Here is a 17,555-nt window from a genome sequence, read left to right on the forward strand (position 1 = left end):
CACTGGAAGAAGCCCAAGTTCCATCTATCCATCTGCAGCAGCGGCAGCAGGGAAAACAGACTTTCAGGGCTATCCGGGCAACAGCACAGGGAACCCACAGTGTTAAACATACAATACAGGTTGATGTCTCAGCAAGACACCTTGATACCAGGGTTATTTTTCCAACAGTCTTTTGTCTTCTGCTTTGGTGGCTGTAGTTTGAGAATTACAAAACGAGCAGGGTGGAGGAAAGAGGGAATAATCCAAGTGTCAGGGAGTCTTAACCATGCTTAAACAAACAAACAAAAAACAGAACAGAAAAAAAAAAACTTCAAAGCACAAACAGGTTACTAGACCTTGAACCACAGCTGTTACCAGAACTATTACAAGCCTTTCAAGTAGCAATTAGACTACTTTGCAAGACTATTAAAAGAACATCTTCACTTCTGAGAAGGATCTGAAAAGGGGAAATCAGAGAAAACTTCTAGCTTATGGAGTACTCTCTACTGCACTTCAGTTACCTATTTCCTGTTTATTTCCCACTTGAAAAATCACATCCCAGAAACATAATGTAATTTTAAAAAAACTTGCATTTATGACCATTCCATTTAAAATGTTTTCTTGAGGGAAAAAAAAAAGGGACAAAAAAAAAAACCAACAAATGGAATGCTGTAAACAGATTTAAGTCAGCCACAAAAAACACTCTGACAGATGTTAGCATCTGTGAACATGGATCTTTCATGACAGTCCTTTCCAATCTGGGCTCTTTTCAAATTAAAAAAAAAAAAAAAAAAAAAAAAAAAGTGGAAGCCTTAAGTGTGCTTTACAAAATTTCAGCTAAGTTTTCCATCCCAGAAGGGTGGCTTTCCAATATGGTCTCCCTCCTTGAAATGCTAGTTGCAGCACCTGATGCTCAACTTTTAGTTGTGCATGCTGCCAGACAGGTTAACACACTGCCTACACTTGTGTTATGATAAACAGCGAAGATCATTAGATGAAGAGAGGAAAAAGGAAGTCCAACTCTGAAACGAGTTAGTTTTACAGCATTACACTTTGCCAATAAGGCAGTTTTAAACAGAATTACATAGGAGCAGACTACATAGGAACTTGCAACAACTTGCTAGAGCGTATAATGAATCCCAGCAACTGACTGCAATGTTTCCACTCAAAAAGAGAAATGTTACTTTCCCCACACTTCTGTTTCTTTCAGCCACTCAAACAAATGCTTGGCTCTTCTACATATTTTGCTCCCCAAGGGTCCTGCTTGCACAGTAGCTGGCCTTTCTGTTTCTCTGAGATCCGGCAAATTGAAAACAAAATATAGAGTAAAACTGAAAGAATTATTGATGGGTAGTGGATAGAGGCTGTTTACATTATTTTTTAAACTAAATGCATTGTCTTTCTTTTGTTCTTGGAATAGAAACTCATTGTAGGCTAGGGTGCTACCATTCAGGTGGGAAGTAGGTCAAGACATATGCCAGGAGAAGCGAGTGGAAAATGTCTTTACTCACCCACAAAGATTTTAAAATCTGGATTCACAGCTATAGCTAGCATTGTTTTATTTTAGAAGTGCTTAGCTTTTCCTTCTCACTAGACAACACCCTTTTCTGTCCAGCTTCCTAACCCAAACCTTGTGAGTGCTCTGACCAGTCTGACTGCCTCCTAGTCCTAAAAATGCATCTATTTTAGCTTCACCAACTATCACACAATGATCCCTGTCCTTTAAGGAATAAAACTGACCAGCTCTATTTTTTACTGAACTCACGTGGCCCACTCAAAACAAACAGACACTGGCTAAGAGCAAAATCCAAATTATACACTGCTTTATCCCAGGAACACAAAGTACAAGGCCGACACAGTGAGTCAGACACCTCAACGCCAGAAAGCTCCTCAGGTTGACAGGATTCTCCCTGGGATTAGTGTACGCAGTCAGGCCTTTCTCAGAAAGTCAAAATAATCGGTTTTAGACAAATATGTGATGTATCATTTGTAAAAGTATCTCTCTCATCAGAAGGGAAAAAAAGCAGCAAAAAGTATGCCAGGAATGCTGGATAGGGGCAGACAGTCACAGCAAGTCATATTTTCTTCCTCCCCCCCTAAAAGTCCTTAAGCATGAAAAGTCCATTTGCGAGAACAGCTAATTACTGGGGGGGAAGGCAAATGATTCAACAATAACACGGGGAATGTGAGAACAATTTAAGTATGACAGAAGGCAGAGAACTTCTCAGCCTCTGTAATGGTTTCTCAGTGTCCTACGAAAATGCTGAGATACTTCAGCTGAACAGATTTAAAGTCTTATCACAGTGCTTATTTAATGTCTGACTTGAAGGCTTACTACCCCTTTTGGCCATCATTAAGAGGCAGTATCCTATAGATTTATCTTTACGAATGACAACAGCTAGATTTGTATATGGCACTACCAGGATTTCTGCTTTACTCTTTGAGTTTTAAGCAATTCAATGAATCGGTTTGAACACCAAAAGCATAGGTTTCTTCCATAATTTGCCAGACTTTTTCTAGAAACACCGCTTTCCCTAGTCTACGTTTCATTTCATGCCTCTATTCATCTGTGTTTTCTTTGCTCCCTGTAGCAACAATTTCCAAGTTATAGAGGAGTGCTGCAAGAGAAGATATACAATAGAACAGCCTACAATGCAAATCAAGTAACTACTCACCTACCTTGATATTTAATTAGAAACTGTTGTTTACAAAACAATGAACTATCTAATCCATCTGGCTTTGTAAAATACAAACGCTGCTTTCATGGCAGTTTTACTATGTAAAAAGAAGTTCAGGAAGAAGAAAAAGAAGGTTTTCTTTACAAAAAGAATGGGCCATCAGTTGGTTCAAAGGACTGCCAGAGGGCGTTGGACCCTTTAGCTCACTATCAGGTGACAGACAGACATTTTTGATAGGGGAGAAAGGTCTCATGTGGATGCTTATCAGCCATGAAAATAGCAGCTGATAAAGCAATGTGAGGTGTACCTCATGCTTCACTCTTTAAAAGAAGTGTTTATTCTCCCCCTTTCAAAAGAGGAAGGGGGGTGATTTCTCTCTTCAGGGTACCTGGATCCAAAAGACAAGTCTGATAGCTGTGAATGACGGCCACCAAGCTCTTCTGTGAACTAGAACACCTACTAAATTTGAGGAACTTCCAAGAGGCCAGTTAACAACTGCACGTGGGAATACCCAGCTACAGCATGAACTCATAAGCAAGGGCTCTCGTTTTCATTTTATTTCAAATTCAAGTTTGGCCTAAGTGCAATCTGAGATTTCTGTTTTGTTTCACCCCATTCCTGTGAAGGGTGTGGACTCAGGCAGGTTAACTACCTGAAACTGTGTGAGCAAGTTCAGTATATTTTGCATTGGAAGTTGAAAAGTAATTATGGAGATCTATCACTGGAACTGTGCTAGAATTGACGGCATCAAAAAATCAGCTCAAGTAAGAGACTGCCAACTGACTTTGGATCACATGTAGCCCTCTGGAAGAAAATCTACACAGAGAAAATCAAAATCACAGATTGATGTGGGGCTGATAAAAGTTCTTTGCTTCTCACTTTTTTGTTTGCTTTTAGTATGTGCAGCAGCAAGAACGACTTAAATACAAAGCAATGACTTCACACAACAAGATGCACCAATTACTTTCTAAAAATAATGCAAATTAAGTGCAATATATTATACGTAAATGAGCTTTTACAAAATATTAGGATCAAGGCTATTGACAATTACTTTTTTTGTGAAGGATGACTGAGCATGTCTTTTAGGAGAGAGGAATCTTCCTAAATTCCTCCTGGAATGAGGAACGAGTGCTGCAAACTATACAGTGGCTTACAACGTAGCAAGAATTTGGAAGAATTCCAGTATTTCAAAAAATCAAGAGGGACCTGCAAGCATGGTATTACCACCATCTGCGGGGTAGCTTAGAGGAACTGAAGTTCTTCAAAGCTTTGAAGTTCTTCAAAACCTATTCCTAACTACATCTGGTGAGTTTTCAATGGGATCTTTTAAACTAATTGTACATCTCCATTCAGGTCCTAAACTCTGCAGGGAGGGAGATCTCCTAATGCCCTGAAAGACTGTTCTTAGAAGCTTAACATAAGCTCTGCCACTCTAGCTTGCTTCAATAAACTTCCTCAGTTTAAAAAAAATTGAATGCATCTGTCTTACAGAATTTTAACCCATCAGAAACCTAAAGTTAGTGCAAAACCTGAAGGAAGGAAATTTAATAATAGACACAGCCATCTTAGATACAGTTGCTGAGAAAGGTTTGGAAATCAGTCTTTGGTCTGAAACCTTGAGGATCATAAAAGGAAGTTTGGTACTGAGCAGAAGGGAAAACTATGCCTGGCACATCTTTTGTACTGAAGAAAACAAGGGCCCAGTTTTGATTCCCTACACTGAAAGGGGATCAGTGTCAGGACGCAAAGATTAAAATAGAAGACACTATGAACATTGGCCTAAAGCTGTATGCTCTATGGGTTTTCCGTATAAGATTTCTGCATTGGTGTTAATGTTTTGACACCAGATCACTTTTTACTACAGAGTAGTTGAACTGCTGTGACCTCCAGATTTCCAGAAGTCATCAGGAGTATTTTTCTGTGGCTTCACAATGGCAGTTTGCACATGTATGCCTATGTTTCTCCAGCAACATCTGCAAAAAATCCCCATTTTAAAAAAGCCTTTAATTTTACCATCTCTTCCTGTATCTCTCTTCTGTTCCAAAAGACCGCTCTAGGAGCCTAATTTACAGTAGAGCATACAGGAGACTGGGATAGGTAAAATAGAAGTGGTTCATGGAACAGCTATTGTGTGAATCTCCAGAAAGAATATAGGATGTCCTGAACCATCACTGGTTCACATTAATTCATTTTCAATCTTCCTTTGATCTTTTGATGGAACCCATGAACTACGGACAGATCCTTCCCTTCTCTGGGCAGCATTACTTCTATTTCACGATACACCTATTAAAAGAATGCCCCATGACTGTCAAGAAACCTGCACCTTGCCGAATGTGCACACTCCTGAAAGCTGAGGACTATGAATGACAATTCAAAACTCTCTCCTCTGTGGTTTCTCATACATTACAGGCTCACCAGGAAAGCTCCCATGCGTCTTATTACTTACCTAACATTTAGTGGATCTGGGTTTACCATGGGTGTTGCACAGACAGGCTTGTTTCCTTGAATCTGGCTTCTGAAACCTTCTCTTGCAGGCAAACAGTACACTCTTTGGATAACGACTCGTACCTGCACTTCTCTCCATCCCACTGCTCCTTGGCTTTCCACCATTTCAAGCAGAGAATCATTAACAGCACTCAGTGCTATGGGATGCTCTTTGGAATCACAGTTGGTATGGATTTGTGGAGCACAAGCAACCTGATGAAGGCAAACCCATTAACAGAAACATTTAGTGGGATGTTGAAACTTTATAGTGCTAAAAAGTACAAACATGCAAAATCACTCCAAGAAGTGAAAAATCAGTTTCAAAATACTTACTGCACATTAACTAACTTACAAAAGACCAATGTTCCGTATTTATTACGGATTTTTAATAAACACTCAAGAGAGTTCAGCACTCAGCACTCTCCTGTGTTTGACTGGTGCTCTGCAGCAAACTAATTAAATCCATGAGAGATCAGGGTGACAGTAGGCGGAAAACAGAACTGATACTGGTATTTACGATTCTTCCCCTTGAACTGAGTTTCATTTTTACTTCAGTGTTCTGTTTCTTCCTTTTCTAATACAGGGGTAAAATCTGTCTGGAATACTTATAGACTTTCACATTAATGTGAAAATGAACAGGTGCCTAGTTTTGGAGGCCAGGAATTTAGTCCTCGGACCTAGTAAACTCAATGTAAAATGTTTTAATTAAAAAATTAGATGACTAATGAAAAGTATAAAACCTTAATCTAAAGGTCTTAATCTATTCTTTAGCTACTTCCCAAACATATTTCATAAACAAATCATCCAAATTTCCAAAATAGATGTTATTAATAAAAATATGCTACATTTTACCTCAGTTTAAATAAGTAGTTTCATTAATTTTCATTTTAAATTAAATCTTTCTTTTTTAGGAAAACAAATCATACGGAAGTATAGCCTAACATTTTCCATATATAGCAGCTTCCCAGCATGAGCCAAACTTTCTATTTTCAAACGTTTTTTTTTAAGCTGGTTGCAATGAAATGTTTTTAAAGTATTACAAACCTTACTATAAGTACTACCTACCAGTAGAGAAGCAAATTTACAGTATTTATAAGAAAATGCTGGTGTGATGATATGTTTGTCTATGAAGGACTTGCAACAAAACTTGACTACTGAGTTTTAAGTTAGATGGTTTTGTTAGGAAGTATTAGGGGAATAAAGAAATTGTTCCGGTTTCCACATACCATAGCAGAAGCTTTTTACCAGAGAGAGTTGTAGCAAGAAATTAGATTAGGATTTGCTTTATTTTTGAAATTGCTATCACAAACTATCAGAAACCCAAATCCCTTGAAATACACCTCAGCTGGTACAACAGCTAGAGACATGTAGAGTCTATTTGGATATAAGCAAAATCACAACAGGAAAGTAAACAAATTGCAAAGAGGCTGGAAAGGAGGATGCCGTTACCAACTGATGTGTGAAATGAAGGACGGGACTGACAAGGAAATGAGTTAAGAAACATGAGTGGAAAAGGGAATATTTATTAAAAATAATATCTTAGTAGCTATTATCTTAACTGGAAATTGATTTTATTTCAAATAATGCTTGGCTACTCAGCCATAAAGAATAAAAGAAAAATCAATGAAAAAACAAGCTACAATCACTGTTTAACACAGCAGCGAGACTTCAGCAAAATAACCTCTCAGCAGTTCATTTGGATGGGCCAGAAGCATCTGCTAAGAAAATATTATTAAAAGAAACACCACATATTATTCAGCCCTGGCTAAATGAAAACGGAAACTGAACAGGTCAGTAATTTAGGATTTTTGTTTTTGTTAGGCTTTCCAAACATCTGCTCACCAACTCTTACACAAAGCAGTAAACTGTGAACCAAATGAACCTTACCTGGTTATCTGGAGATTCCCGGGGTTGCTCATCATCAAGGTCATCTAGTTTGAACGTCTGAGCCAAAGATACAATATTCTTTCTAACAAGCATCTTTGTAGGACCTTGTGTCTTCTTGCTTGTTTCTAAGTGTTCACTGAGTAGCACCTTCTGACTGAAATATGTATTCATGATAATAGGGACATCTGCATTTTTAAGAAGTAGTTTTTGCCTGGAAAAAAAAAAATATAGTCAGCATCAAATCCTTTACAAGTTAAGCTACAGATAAACACACTATTTTAAGATACACGGAATATTTCTCTCCCATTTGTTCTGTAGTTATCACAAAAACACAAAGCACGTTATCCAAATTGCAAATAAGCCACCTCATAGATACATTCAGCTGGGATCAGTCCTATCAGCCCAGGCACAGCTCCGTGCCCTGCTGCCCCTAGCCATGGCGTACACCTGGAGTAAGCCGGGCTGACAAGCCCCACGAACCCCATCTGGCTTCACTCAAACACCGCTTGGTATCCCAGTGGTGTCACTGCAGAAGCAAGAGCACCAGGGATGCCTGTCTGGTTTCTGAGGTAAAGGAAGATGATTCCTTCTGTTCTGGAGGGGTTCAGAGGGCTGGCTCTGCTGAACCCAGCCTGGCCCCTTCGGAGCGGGATGTCCCTTTGCTCAGTGCTTCCCACGAAGCAGAATCCATGCTCATCGCAGCCAGTGTGGAGCCCTTCCTTCCTGGTTCCCCTTTCCTTTCTAAAAGCAAACTTCTTATGTCTTTCCTGCATATGATTTTGCCTCTCCATTTACTTCCTGCATGTTTGGAGCTGTCACAAACTTGCCCTCCAAGACCCAGTTTTGGTTTCTAGTGTTCATGTCAATTCGCAAATAGCTTCGCATGCAGCAACTTCTTGCCTGACAGATTAAAGTAACAGTTGCAGTATTTCTAAGCACATAATAAGTTAGTGCCTAAGCACATCTCAGTGTTGTTGATGCTGTTTCATATGCTGGTATCATGGTCATATTTAGAAATACACCTCTTATACTCACAGGATATAAATCTTCTGAAGTCAGCTAACAAAAACAATCAGTAATCTCATTTTCTAAAGACCATCAAAAGAGAAACAAAATTCACTTAGTGAGTTTATTGCAGGCTGTGTTTTTCTGCTATTAGATTTGTATCACTTGGGAGTAAAACAAGGCCTCCTGCCTTGGCAGCAAAGCCGAGCTGACCTGAGTTCAGAAGTTACCTCAGGACTTCAGTCTCCAGACCACTGAACAGTTGCATTATGGAGACGAAGCTAGCTCTCACATCCATGACATTAGTTGTCAAAATGCAACCAGACTAACTAAAAGAAGAAAAACACGCCCTCAAAAATACATATTTCTGATCTCAGTCCATACAAGATCTCAGCCAAATGTTGCAATATGGTCCGCTTTATAACAGAGCCCTTTATTCTCTACACAGAGGATAGCTACATGGAAATTAATGCATGCATATTTTCAATGGCATAGGAAGAGTAGCAACAAGTTATTAAATATAATCCCCATTTTTTAATAATGAGGAAAATAATGCAACATAAGATGATCTCTGCCTTTTAGAAAAAAAAAAGTACACATTTTAAAGTACTCCTTTTAAAGGAGGCTTGCAACTTAAAAAGTATGAATCATACACACAAAATACAGAAAAGATTTATTGCTTCTATTTATGAACACTCACGGAAGTTATGGTTTGAAATAGAAAATCCATGAAAAGTTCCAGCACGAAACTGTGCACTGAACCTCACCACAGTGCCTTACTACTATCTGGGAACTCAGCAGATATAAGCAGGTAGTAGTTTGCCCTTCATGGCCATTCATTCAGTCCCTTGGCTCCGGGTGAGTTTAACAAGCGTCCCAGCTCAGAAGAGTATGCCAGTAGTTCACAAGGCTGCCAAACTGATACTGGCTGGTGATCTTCTGCACTGCAGGATTTACACTAAGGAGTGTGCTCAGCCAGCACACCAAGGCATCTCTGACCTTAGGAGATTTTCATGTCCAAGCTGTCACTACTCCCTTTTTTCTTAAGGACAAAAATGTATATAAAGTTTGCTACTCATCTCAAGCCAGTTTTGTCTGTCTTTACAAGCAGATACGGAATGAAAATTTTAGCACCTACTTTCTGGAGACGTCTGTATTCAGACCCAAAGTAAACAGGAAATCTCTCTGAACATGAGTCTGTTACGTCACTAATGCCAAAAGAATGTTTGCTTGATCTAAATCATCTCATTCTCTAAAAAAATACTGACGCTAGCACCAAATCATTCACAGGAACTCTGAGGTTTATGGTGTTATTTTTATTTTCCTGCTGCAGATATGTGCTGAGACTTTATTTATTTATTTGTTTTTAAAGCAGGCAGGTTTTTACTGATACTCAAATTACGTGTCCCATGGTTTTGCTTTGCCTATGCATTCAGTGCTTTGATTACTTTTTTAACTATTAAGAACTTTCTCTCTTTCGTTTTCATCATATCTGCACACGGGTAATACCATGAATTAATGGCTAGTCAGCATTTCCATGAAGAAAAAAAGAAACCTAAATACACTTTCAGGAGAGGCTCTTCACTTCTTTTATCTCACTAAAACCGGCTCCTGTAATGGATCATTTCTTTTAGACCCGCATACCTGTACACTGGCTTAGTAGGAACTCTTCAGCTAGGTCAGGGGAATGATCACTGCAGTCTACTTGAATTTTCCCTATTTTTCCTATGGGCAGATTCCTCCCAGGAAGAAATGAAAAAGAACAGCAATAAATAGAAATGATAACCAATTGAAATGAAAGAAAGAAAAGAAGTTAATGAAAAAAGAACGTAATAACATCACTATTTTGTATACAGGTATATGGCTAAATGGAAATATTTCAACCTGGTGTAGTGGGAGGTGTCCCTGTATGAGGTGTCCCATGGCAGAGTGGTTGAATGGCCTTATGGTCCCTTCCAACCCAAACATTTCTATGATTCTGTGATATTCTACTCCAAGAAAGGCAACTACAAGTGCTACATTTTCTATGTGCCTAAGCCAACTGAGCATATTCCGAATTTTGGAAACAAAACAAAAATACATTTCTAAGAGAACCTGTTCTATGGAAACTGTGGTAAGACATAAGAAATCATGAATAAGGTAAAGATGTTTTAAAAAATCAATACAACACACACCAATCTAAATACTGCGAAATGAACACTGCTTTACACTTTTCACTGTGAGGATGAATTTTATCAAAAATAACATAAGATAGAAAATACAGGAGGCAAGCATCCCCTAATAAATACATAGGAGTGCTTAGGTTGTGTGGAATGCCAGATGGAGTACGTCCACTGAAGAAAGCAGTCTGGTCTTAGAGATACCAATCTCAAGATTTCTTGACCATTAAATGACTGAGACCCTAGCCACTGAAGATGGACATCACCAGCTTCAGCCCTTAGATATTGGAACATATGAATTCATTTAATGACAACTCCTTCCTTTTCTATAAATTCTTCCTAGTCTTGCTCCGCTCAAACAATCTCTGTGGGATGGGAATTTTGATTATCATCATTACAGAAAACGCTGCATTGCCACTGTATAATGAGACATCATCTCATTAATCAAATTACACAGAAACAATAGAAAGAAAATGAAGTTCACTACAGGCTTAAAAAAACTTCCCTTGTCCTCTCTGATTTCTTCTTGCTCAGCCCATGACCACCTCTCCTTACCACAAAGGCTGCCATGTTACAAACACACACCCACACTTGTGTGCCCCAGTTCTTTCTGTTTGACTGGAAGATACGGACTCAGGCAGAGAAAGCCAATCCATTTGAAGCAGCTGGGGAAAAAAAATCCCTTCCACAAACCACCACCACGGTCCTGAGCTACATGTGTTGCCCCAGTGCCTGAGACACCACAACTGATCCCCCAACCTCCTGCACCTGTCCCAGCTGTAGGTTCTCCACAACCAGATGTAGCCCAGCTTCCACACCAGTGGATCCACGTGTGCGGAGCAAACACACTATCTGCTGTGTTGAAAGGATGGAAAAAGTCCCCCCCCAAAACAGAGATTTAAGGATGGCTTTAAGAGTTTTCTTGTACACTCTGTAGGACCCTCTTCACAGATGAAGTGTTAAACGGGCACTTCAAGCCTTCTGCGACCGCTCTTCTCCTCTATCTGCTTCCCGATAAAAGCTTATTTTCAAAGAATGAGAAAGAGACATAATCTCATTAATCACATTACACAGAAACAATAGAAAGAAAATGAAGTTCACTGCAGGCTTAAAAAAACTTCTCTTGTCCTCTCTGATTTTTTCTTGCTCAGCGCAGCATATTTAAATGTTGAATTGGTCATCCACTTCCTTAATAACTGCCTTTAGAGGAAAGGTCACTTGTAATGACCTGAAGTAGAGGCTGTGAACTTTTTACACTACAGGGCATTTTTTTTCCTGGTATGCAGACAATCAACAATTGCCGTAACTGGTCACATGCTGGAGTAACATGAGGCAATAATGTTATTTTTTGTCTTGCAGCAGCAGCTTCTCTCTCCAAGGATGTAGCTTGCTTTTTCTTTCTTTTTTTTTTTTTTTTCTCTTCCTCCCTCCTGTGATGAAACGGCTATCTGGCAGAGCGGGCGCAGGAGATCTCCTTGCCCACTGCTCTGTTCATCGTGGTCTACCATGATTTCTGACACAAAACACTGCAGCAACCTACGGCAAGAAAAAGTTTCGACGTGAGACAGGGTCTTAATCCCGCTGTCAGACAGTCAGAAGGCTTGCAGTGCGGTTTGCCCTGCGCAGCCCGCTGTGCTTGCTTTCCATCCACGCGCACAGGCAGCGAGAAGCTCTGAATCTATGGCAGCAGTTAACTAACAAACCACAAGCTTCCGCTCGGTTGCACTGACATCAAACAATGATGATGGTTCGTGAACTCGAGATGACTTTGGATCACTTTAAATTAGAGAACGCTTTTTTGTTTGCTCTCCCTGGGCATTTTATTGGGCTTTTTTTTTTTTTCCCTTTCTTTTACAAAGTGCAAACTGCTTCATGCATTTTTTGAAGAGCACAGTGTATTAGCTGAAAACTCTCAACACTTCAACGACCTACAGCATGCACTGTAATTATGAAACGGGCTAATGTCAAGTCTCAGAACAATGACCTCTGAGTAAATAAGACTGAACCTCCATCAAGCAGAAGGGCAGTCACATGCGTAGAGTAAGAGCACGTCAGAACCTCATGCTGGTACCCAGAAGCACGAGGAGTCTTCCCCTGTGTGCATACCATACAGGGCCCACCCCTGATTTCCTAGGAATCATTTATTTTGTCCAACATGGAAGAAGTTATTCATGCTACCTCTCACTTGGAGTTGAGTGCCCTTTGTTTGCAATTTTACCTGTGAAAAAACATAATGTGTCCAAGGAATGGCTGAAGCCTCCAATAACAATAATTAAGAAAAAAAAAAAAAAGGCACAAGTCCAGACTGATCTCTGTCCACCTACCATCCGAGGACAATAACTATCTTTCTATTAGGCGGTTCGAATCAAAATGCAGCTTGGAACTGGTCTGTCTTCTGCCAAGCCTACAGATCACCCAAACAGAGAATTAGCTAGTTAACAAAAACCTCAACATGACCAACATCCACGAGTATCTATTCATCCAAATGTGAATAATCTCACCACTCATGTGAGTCTCTATCAGCGTCATTTATCATCACTTGAACAATCTGTACAAGTACTATGTGAGCTCACACTTTCAAAAGCAGAATTTCTTCCTTACTCTCAAACTCAAAGGCAGAGAACAAAAATCAGCTGGTATGTCTTTCTTTCAAATTATCTTACTCAAAGCAACAGTTTCTGTGGGACACAATAACTTAAGATTGTTTTATTTTCTCCATTAAAAGAAAAAAAAAAACACAACTATTAACCATTGAGACCAATGTCCAGAGTCACTTATGTCAAATATACAATTTTCAGCCTTGCCAGATTTCCAAGGAAATGAAGCTTCAACACCTCAGAATAGCAGATCTGCAGAAGATATATCAAAAAAAGCATTCAATCTATGTCTAAAATGCCTACTTTTAGAAAATGATGCATTTTATTTGTGAATTGCTAGACATTTGTCTCCTCATTGGAAACGTATTTTATTGGAGACCTCATTCAATGAATCCAACACACAGAGAAAAGGCTACATAGCTATTCAATGTATATATTTTGTTATTTACTACCATTTTACTACCAATTTACGACCATTTGTCAAACAACTTTAACTGAAATGCAAAATCTAAGGAAATTAGTACAACAATATAAGTAATGGGGGAAAAAATCTCTATTGTAGCCTAAGTTCCTTCTGTAAAATATTGTATTTTGCAGCAAAACTATCTGTAAACCTAAGAAATCACTCCAGTGAGAAATTATAGTACACAAAGCCAAGATTTGTATCACTGTATCATTTTAATAATTTCCAAGTAATCGTAAACTAACCACTGGCTTGCCATAGTACTAACCGTCTTTTGAAATGTGACACCCTGTAACATGAAATAAGTTGTATGGAAATTTTCATATTTAAGCAGAGCTCTGCTATAAAAAGTTTGTGGTTAGCATTATGCGCTCTTACATCACGCAGCCTGTGCTTTCACCTCTGCAGGGAGGTGCACCCGGTGCCTGCTGAGGAGGACGTACAGGTCTTGAGATGCAGGGAAGCACAGAGGGAAATTACTGTAATTAATCCAGACATTACAGGACTGGAAAGTAGGGAAGTTTCTTGAAGTTCTCCAGCCACTTGCTCTGGCTGAGAAGAAAGCACCTGAAATTTCTAGTAGTCTGGGTAACAATTTATCAAGACAAAAGTTAACCTTTGGCACCAACAAATGAAATTCCACTCATGGGCTGCACAAAAACTCTCTTGAGTTCACTGGGCCAATACTTTTGAAAGGATTTGCTAAAGTCAATTTCAGTTGTGATGCTGAGACTTTTTAAAAACCTTGTGCACGAGTCTGGCACAAACCAGTGTTTTAAAGGTTTGAAGTTCTATTGGTTAAAAAACAAAACAAAACAACTGCACACAATAAAGCATTAAACTAGAAAGTTGCCTTAAAAACAAACAACGAACCCCCAAACACTCCCACACGCAGTACGAGGGTGTTACAAGTAACGAGGGAGATATAAATATCGTGGTTATCTTTTCATAATCGAGATGTTATGAAAGAATTCCAATGTGTGTGTTTACCCCATATATCAACTTGTGTCTGACTAGCCACGAGCTCATTACTCAGAAGACTTTTTCTATCTGCTTCCAGTGCTAAACTGCACGTAGGGTTTGAGGTAGCTGAGGGACGATGCCTGAAGCCACCAGAAAGTTGAGGGATATGTCGCAGGGATTCTGAAACTCAAAGAACCAAACCAAAGCAAAAGAACAGAAGCAAGCAAAATGCAAAGTAATGTCATATTAAAACTTGTGGTGAATGTCAGAGATTGCAAAAAAGGCTGTATTGGTGTCAGATCAGAGGTCCACCTACCTCAATCTCATTTACAGTAGCAAGCAACAGATGTTTGAGGAAGACCACAACAATAAAAGAAAGCCTGTAGTAAAAGTTTTCTAGAATGCTCTTTTGTAATAACTTCTAAAAACTTTCAGCTTAGGGACTTGCTTAGGCAGAAACAGCATCCCCATGGTTAAAGAGTCCTCAGTATATTTTTACTTCCATGAACTTGAGTCTGCTTTTTACCACATGTACATTTCCAACATCCACAACATCCTGCATCATCCTCAGAGCTCTATAGTGTAATCGCACGCATGTGAGGAACCACTTCCTTCGCTTTGAATCTGTCCCCTGGTGGTTACACTGCTGCCCCCCACTTCTTGTTTTTATAAGAGGTAGTGAGCAACCATCCTTCTTGATGCACTTCCTAATTAGAGATCTTTATCACATCTCCCAGCCACTGTTTTTTCAAGGTGAAGATCCCTACCTGTCTTAGTCATTTCTCATAGGGAAGTTATTCCGTACCTCTGCTTGTCACTCTTTTCGGATATTTTTCTACTTCTTCTACGTATTTTTGAGTTTGAGGGGAATGACAACGCAACCTAAAAATGCACCGTGAATTTCTGCAGTGACATCATGATACTTTTGACTCATTTCCAATAGGTCATACCATTCTGTACGCTTTCCCTGATCACTAGATGAAAATTAAGCTGGCACATTAATGAAACTTTTAGCACCCTAAAAACTCAGCCCTGAATAGTAACAATCCAAAGTCCATCATTTCACATGCACTTTGTATTTACCTACAGTTTCTTGTAGGAGCGGTCAAATCCTTCCTCCAGCCCCAGTTCTAGGGCACTCTATAGAAGAAAGAACATGCTCCCCCCTATCCTAAGCATTGCAAGGATCACAGCTTGCCAGTGAAGAGGAAGAAAACCTGCATTTTGTTGCACAGAAGTTGTCCAATTCTTTATTTCTCTACCAGTCACCAGGACACAATGGAGATCTGAAGCAACAGATGCCTCTAAAAGTGGTGCAAACGTAAGCAGTGTGGCTACCCAGCCGCCATCGCACAGCACCACCACCCCTGAGGTACCCAGAGGAGCTGCTCCTTGGTCCAGAAGAGCTCTGCAAGACCAACACAGGCAGCTGAGGGACGTGTGCTACAGTGAAGAGCTTCAGCTGAGAGTTTCTTTACTATTAAGTGACACAAAAAGTCAGGGTACTTTGTTGGTGGGTTCAAGTTTGGAGGATTATCAGGGAAACTTTAACAAATAAATCCCATTTTAAAATATGCTGTCCAACATTTGGTAGTGTCTTTTAAGAGCTTGGAATTTGCTATTGGCATGGGTCTTTTGCAAGTCCGTGCTGACAAAATCTTCACATGTGCATAACAAAAATAAATACTTATCCCTGAGCAAAGTCTGGCATTCAGAAAGACAGCTTAACAGATACATATGCTTGATTTTGTTTTCTTTGTTATTCTCTTCTTATTTGATTATTAAACCTGACACTAAAACAAAATAAAATGAAAAAACAACAAGCAAACAACCAAAACCACTAACAACAACAAAAAAAAAACGCATCAGACTTGTTCTTGTACTTCTCTCCTGCTCTGCACATTTCCTGTTGTTTCTTGTCCAGGCTGTGGAGCAAAACCGAATTCTGGTCTGACCTCGAGAGGTCATTTCTTGTACAGATACATCCGTGCTACCACCACATCAGTACAGGGAGAGTAAGTAAAAACAGGGTTCTGGATTCTGTGGTAATACAAGCAGGAACACAAAAGGTGGCGAGAACTTCTTAAATGCCACAGGGCACAAGAGCACAGCAGAAGACCCACTTTGAGCTAGTCAAACTCTGCTTGGACTGTAAGGTGGGCAGCAGCCTGAAGGCCTTAGTGAACCATGGCAGATAGATGGAGGTGGCTGCACTCCTGGCAGCTGGTGCCCAGAGTTGGACAGGCCTTAGCCCAAGTTTACCTGCACTGTGATACCCTTCAGCTTTATTGAGCTGTTCTTGGGTAGAAAAAACAACTTTTTTTTTTTTTTTTCATTGTGCTCACTGCTAACACTGCTAACAGTGTAAAAAAAAAAAAAAAAAAAAAAAAAAGGAAGGTAGAGGCTGTGTGGATAAGCTACTTACCACATAAAACTGTTTTAGGTGAAGTCAGAATAACAATGCTAAAACCAGAATCTTCTCTATAGAAATCCACACACCACCATTGGTGAAAACACAGCAACACTAGTGGCAAAAGCAGGAACTTTTTTTTATTTATTTTTAACAGAATCATCCCTGTGTAGGCACTGCACTAGTGATACGCTGTGCGAAAGGGAAGCATGGCAGTTCAGCTGGCCACAGCAACACGGCTGTTTTGTGTCCTATCAACAAAATACTCTTCTTTTCAGGGTGGAAAATAGCCTTCAACTGCATACACACTTTAAAGTTATCGCTCGTGAATTACTTCCAGATTTTCATTTTGCTTCTCTGTAATGGTACGTATCTTCTCACTTAAATCACAGTAGATGGAATCTATGGCATTGTTCTCTCACAGAGGAAACAAGGAAAAAACATCTGAGAAACAGCATTTAAACCTCAGTATCCTCAGTAACCTTGCCTTTTGGATTAAGAACACTGTTAGCATTCCTGTGCTACTTTTAAAAGATAATTGTACAGAACAAACAACAACACCTAATTCTAATATTGAAAACTTACACTGGTGGCCTCCAGGCCGTTGCTTAATTTTTGATTTGCTTTATTTCACTGAATGCTTGCAACGGCAAATAACTACCAGACCCCATCCAGAAGACTTTTTATATTGTATCATATGTATTCATATGTAGTTTTACATGACAGAAAGTCTTTTTTTGGACTCATGCAAGAGGGCTGATGATTTGGCAGAGCACTCACTAATGCAATGAGATGCATGAAACCTTCGGTTGCTTCTTTTGTGATCTCATTAGCTCTTGTAAGCTAAACAGCTTCAGCATGTTTTAGGTTCACTTTTTGGTTTTAAAGATTATTTATTTCTAGAAGAAAAACAGTATTTTTTACTTCAGA

General features: G+C 39.4%; 1 protein-coding gene across 2 annotated transcripts in view; it reads right to left on the reverse strand.

Annotated features, from left to right (window-relative positions):
- Positions 1–17,555, reverse strand: part of SPIDR (scaffold protein involved in DNA repair) — a 201,638-nt gene that overhangs the window by 62,822 nt on the left and 121,261 nt on the right. For both annotated transcript variants that reach the window (XR_014618243.1, XM_084282627.1), the window contains exons 9-10: positions 7,029–7,239; positions 5,104–5,354 (exon numbers count right to left, since the gene is read on the reverse strand). Coding sequence is in view for 1 of the 2 variants with exons in the window: in XM_084282627.1 (XP_084138753.1) it covers positions 5,104–5,354; positions 7,029–7,239 (462 nt within the window). In the remaining variant the exon portion in view is untranslated. The remainder of the gene's footprint in view (positions 1–5,103; positions 5,355–7,028; positions 7,240–17,555) is intronic.

This window comes from Netta rufina (genome assembly GCF_964035555.1).
Source record: "Netta rufina genome assembly, chromosome: 2".
In the NCBI taxonomy this organism is placed as follows: Eukaryota; Metazoa; Chordata; class Aves; order Anseriformes; family Anatidae; genus Netta; species Netta rufina.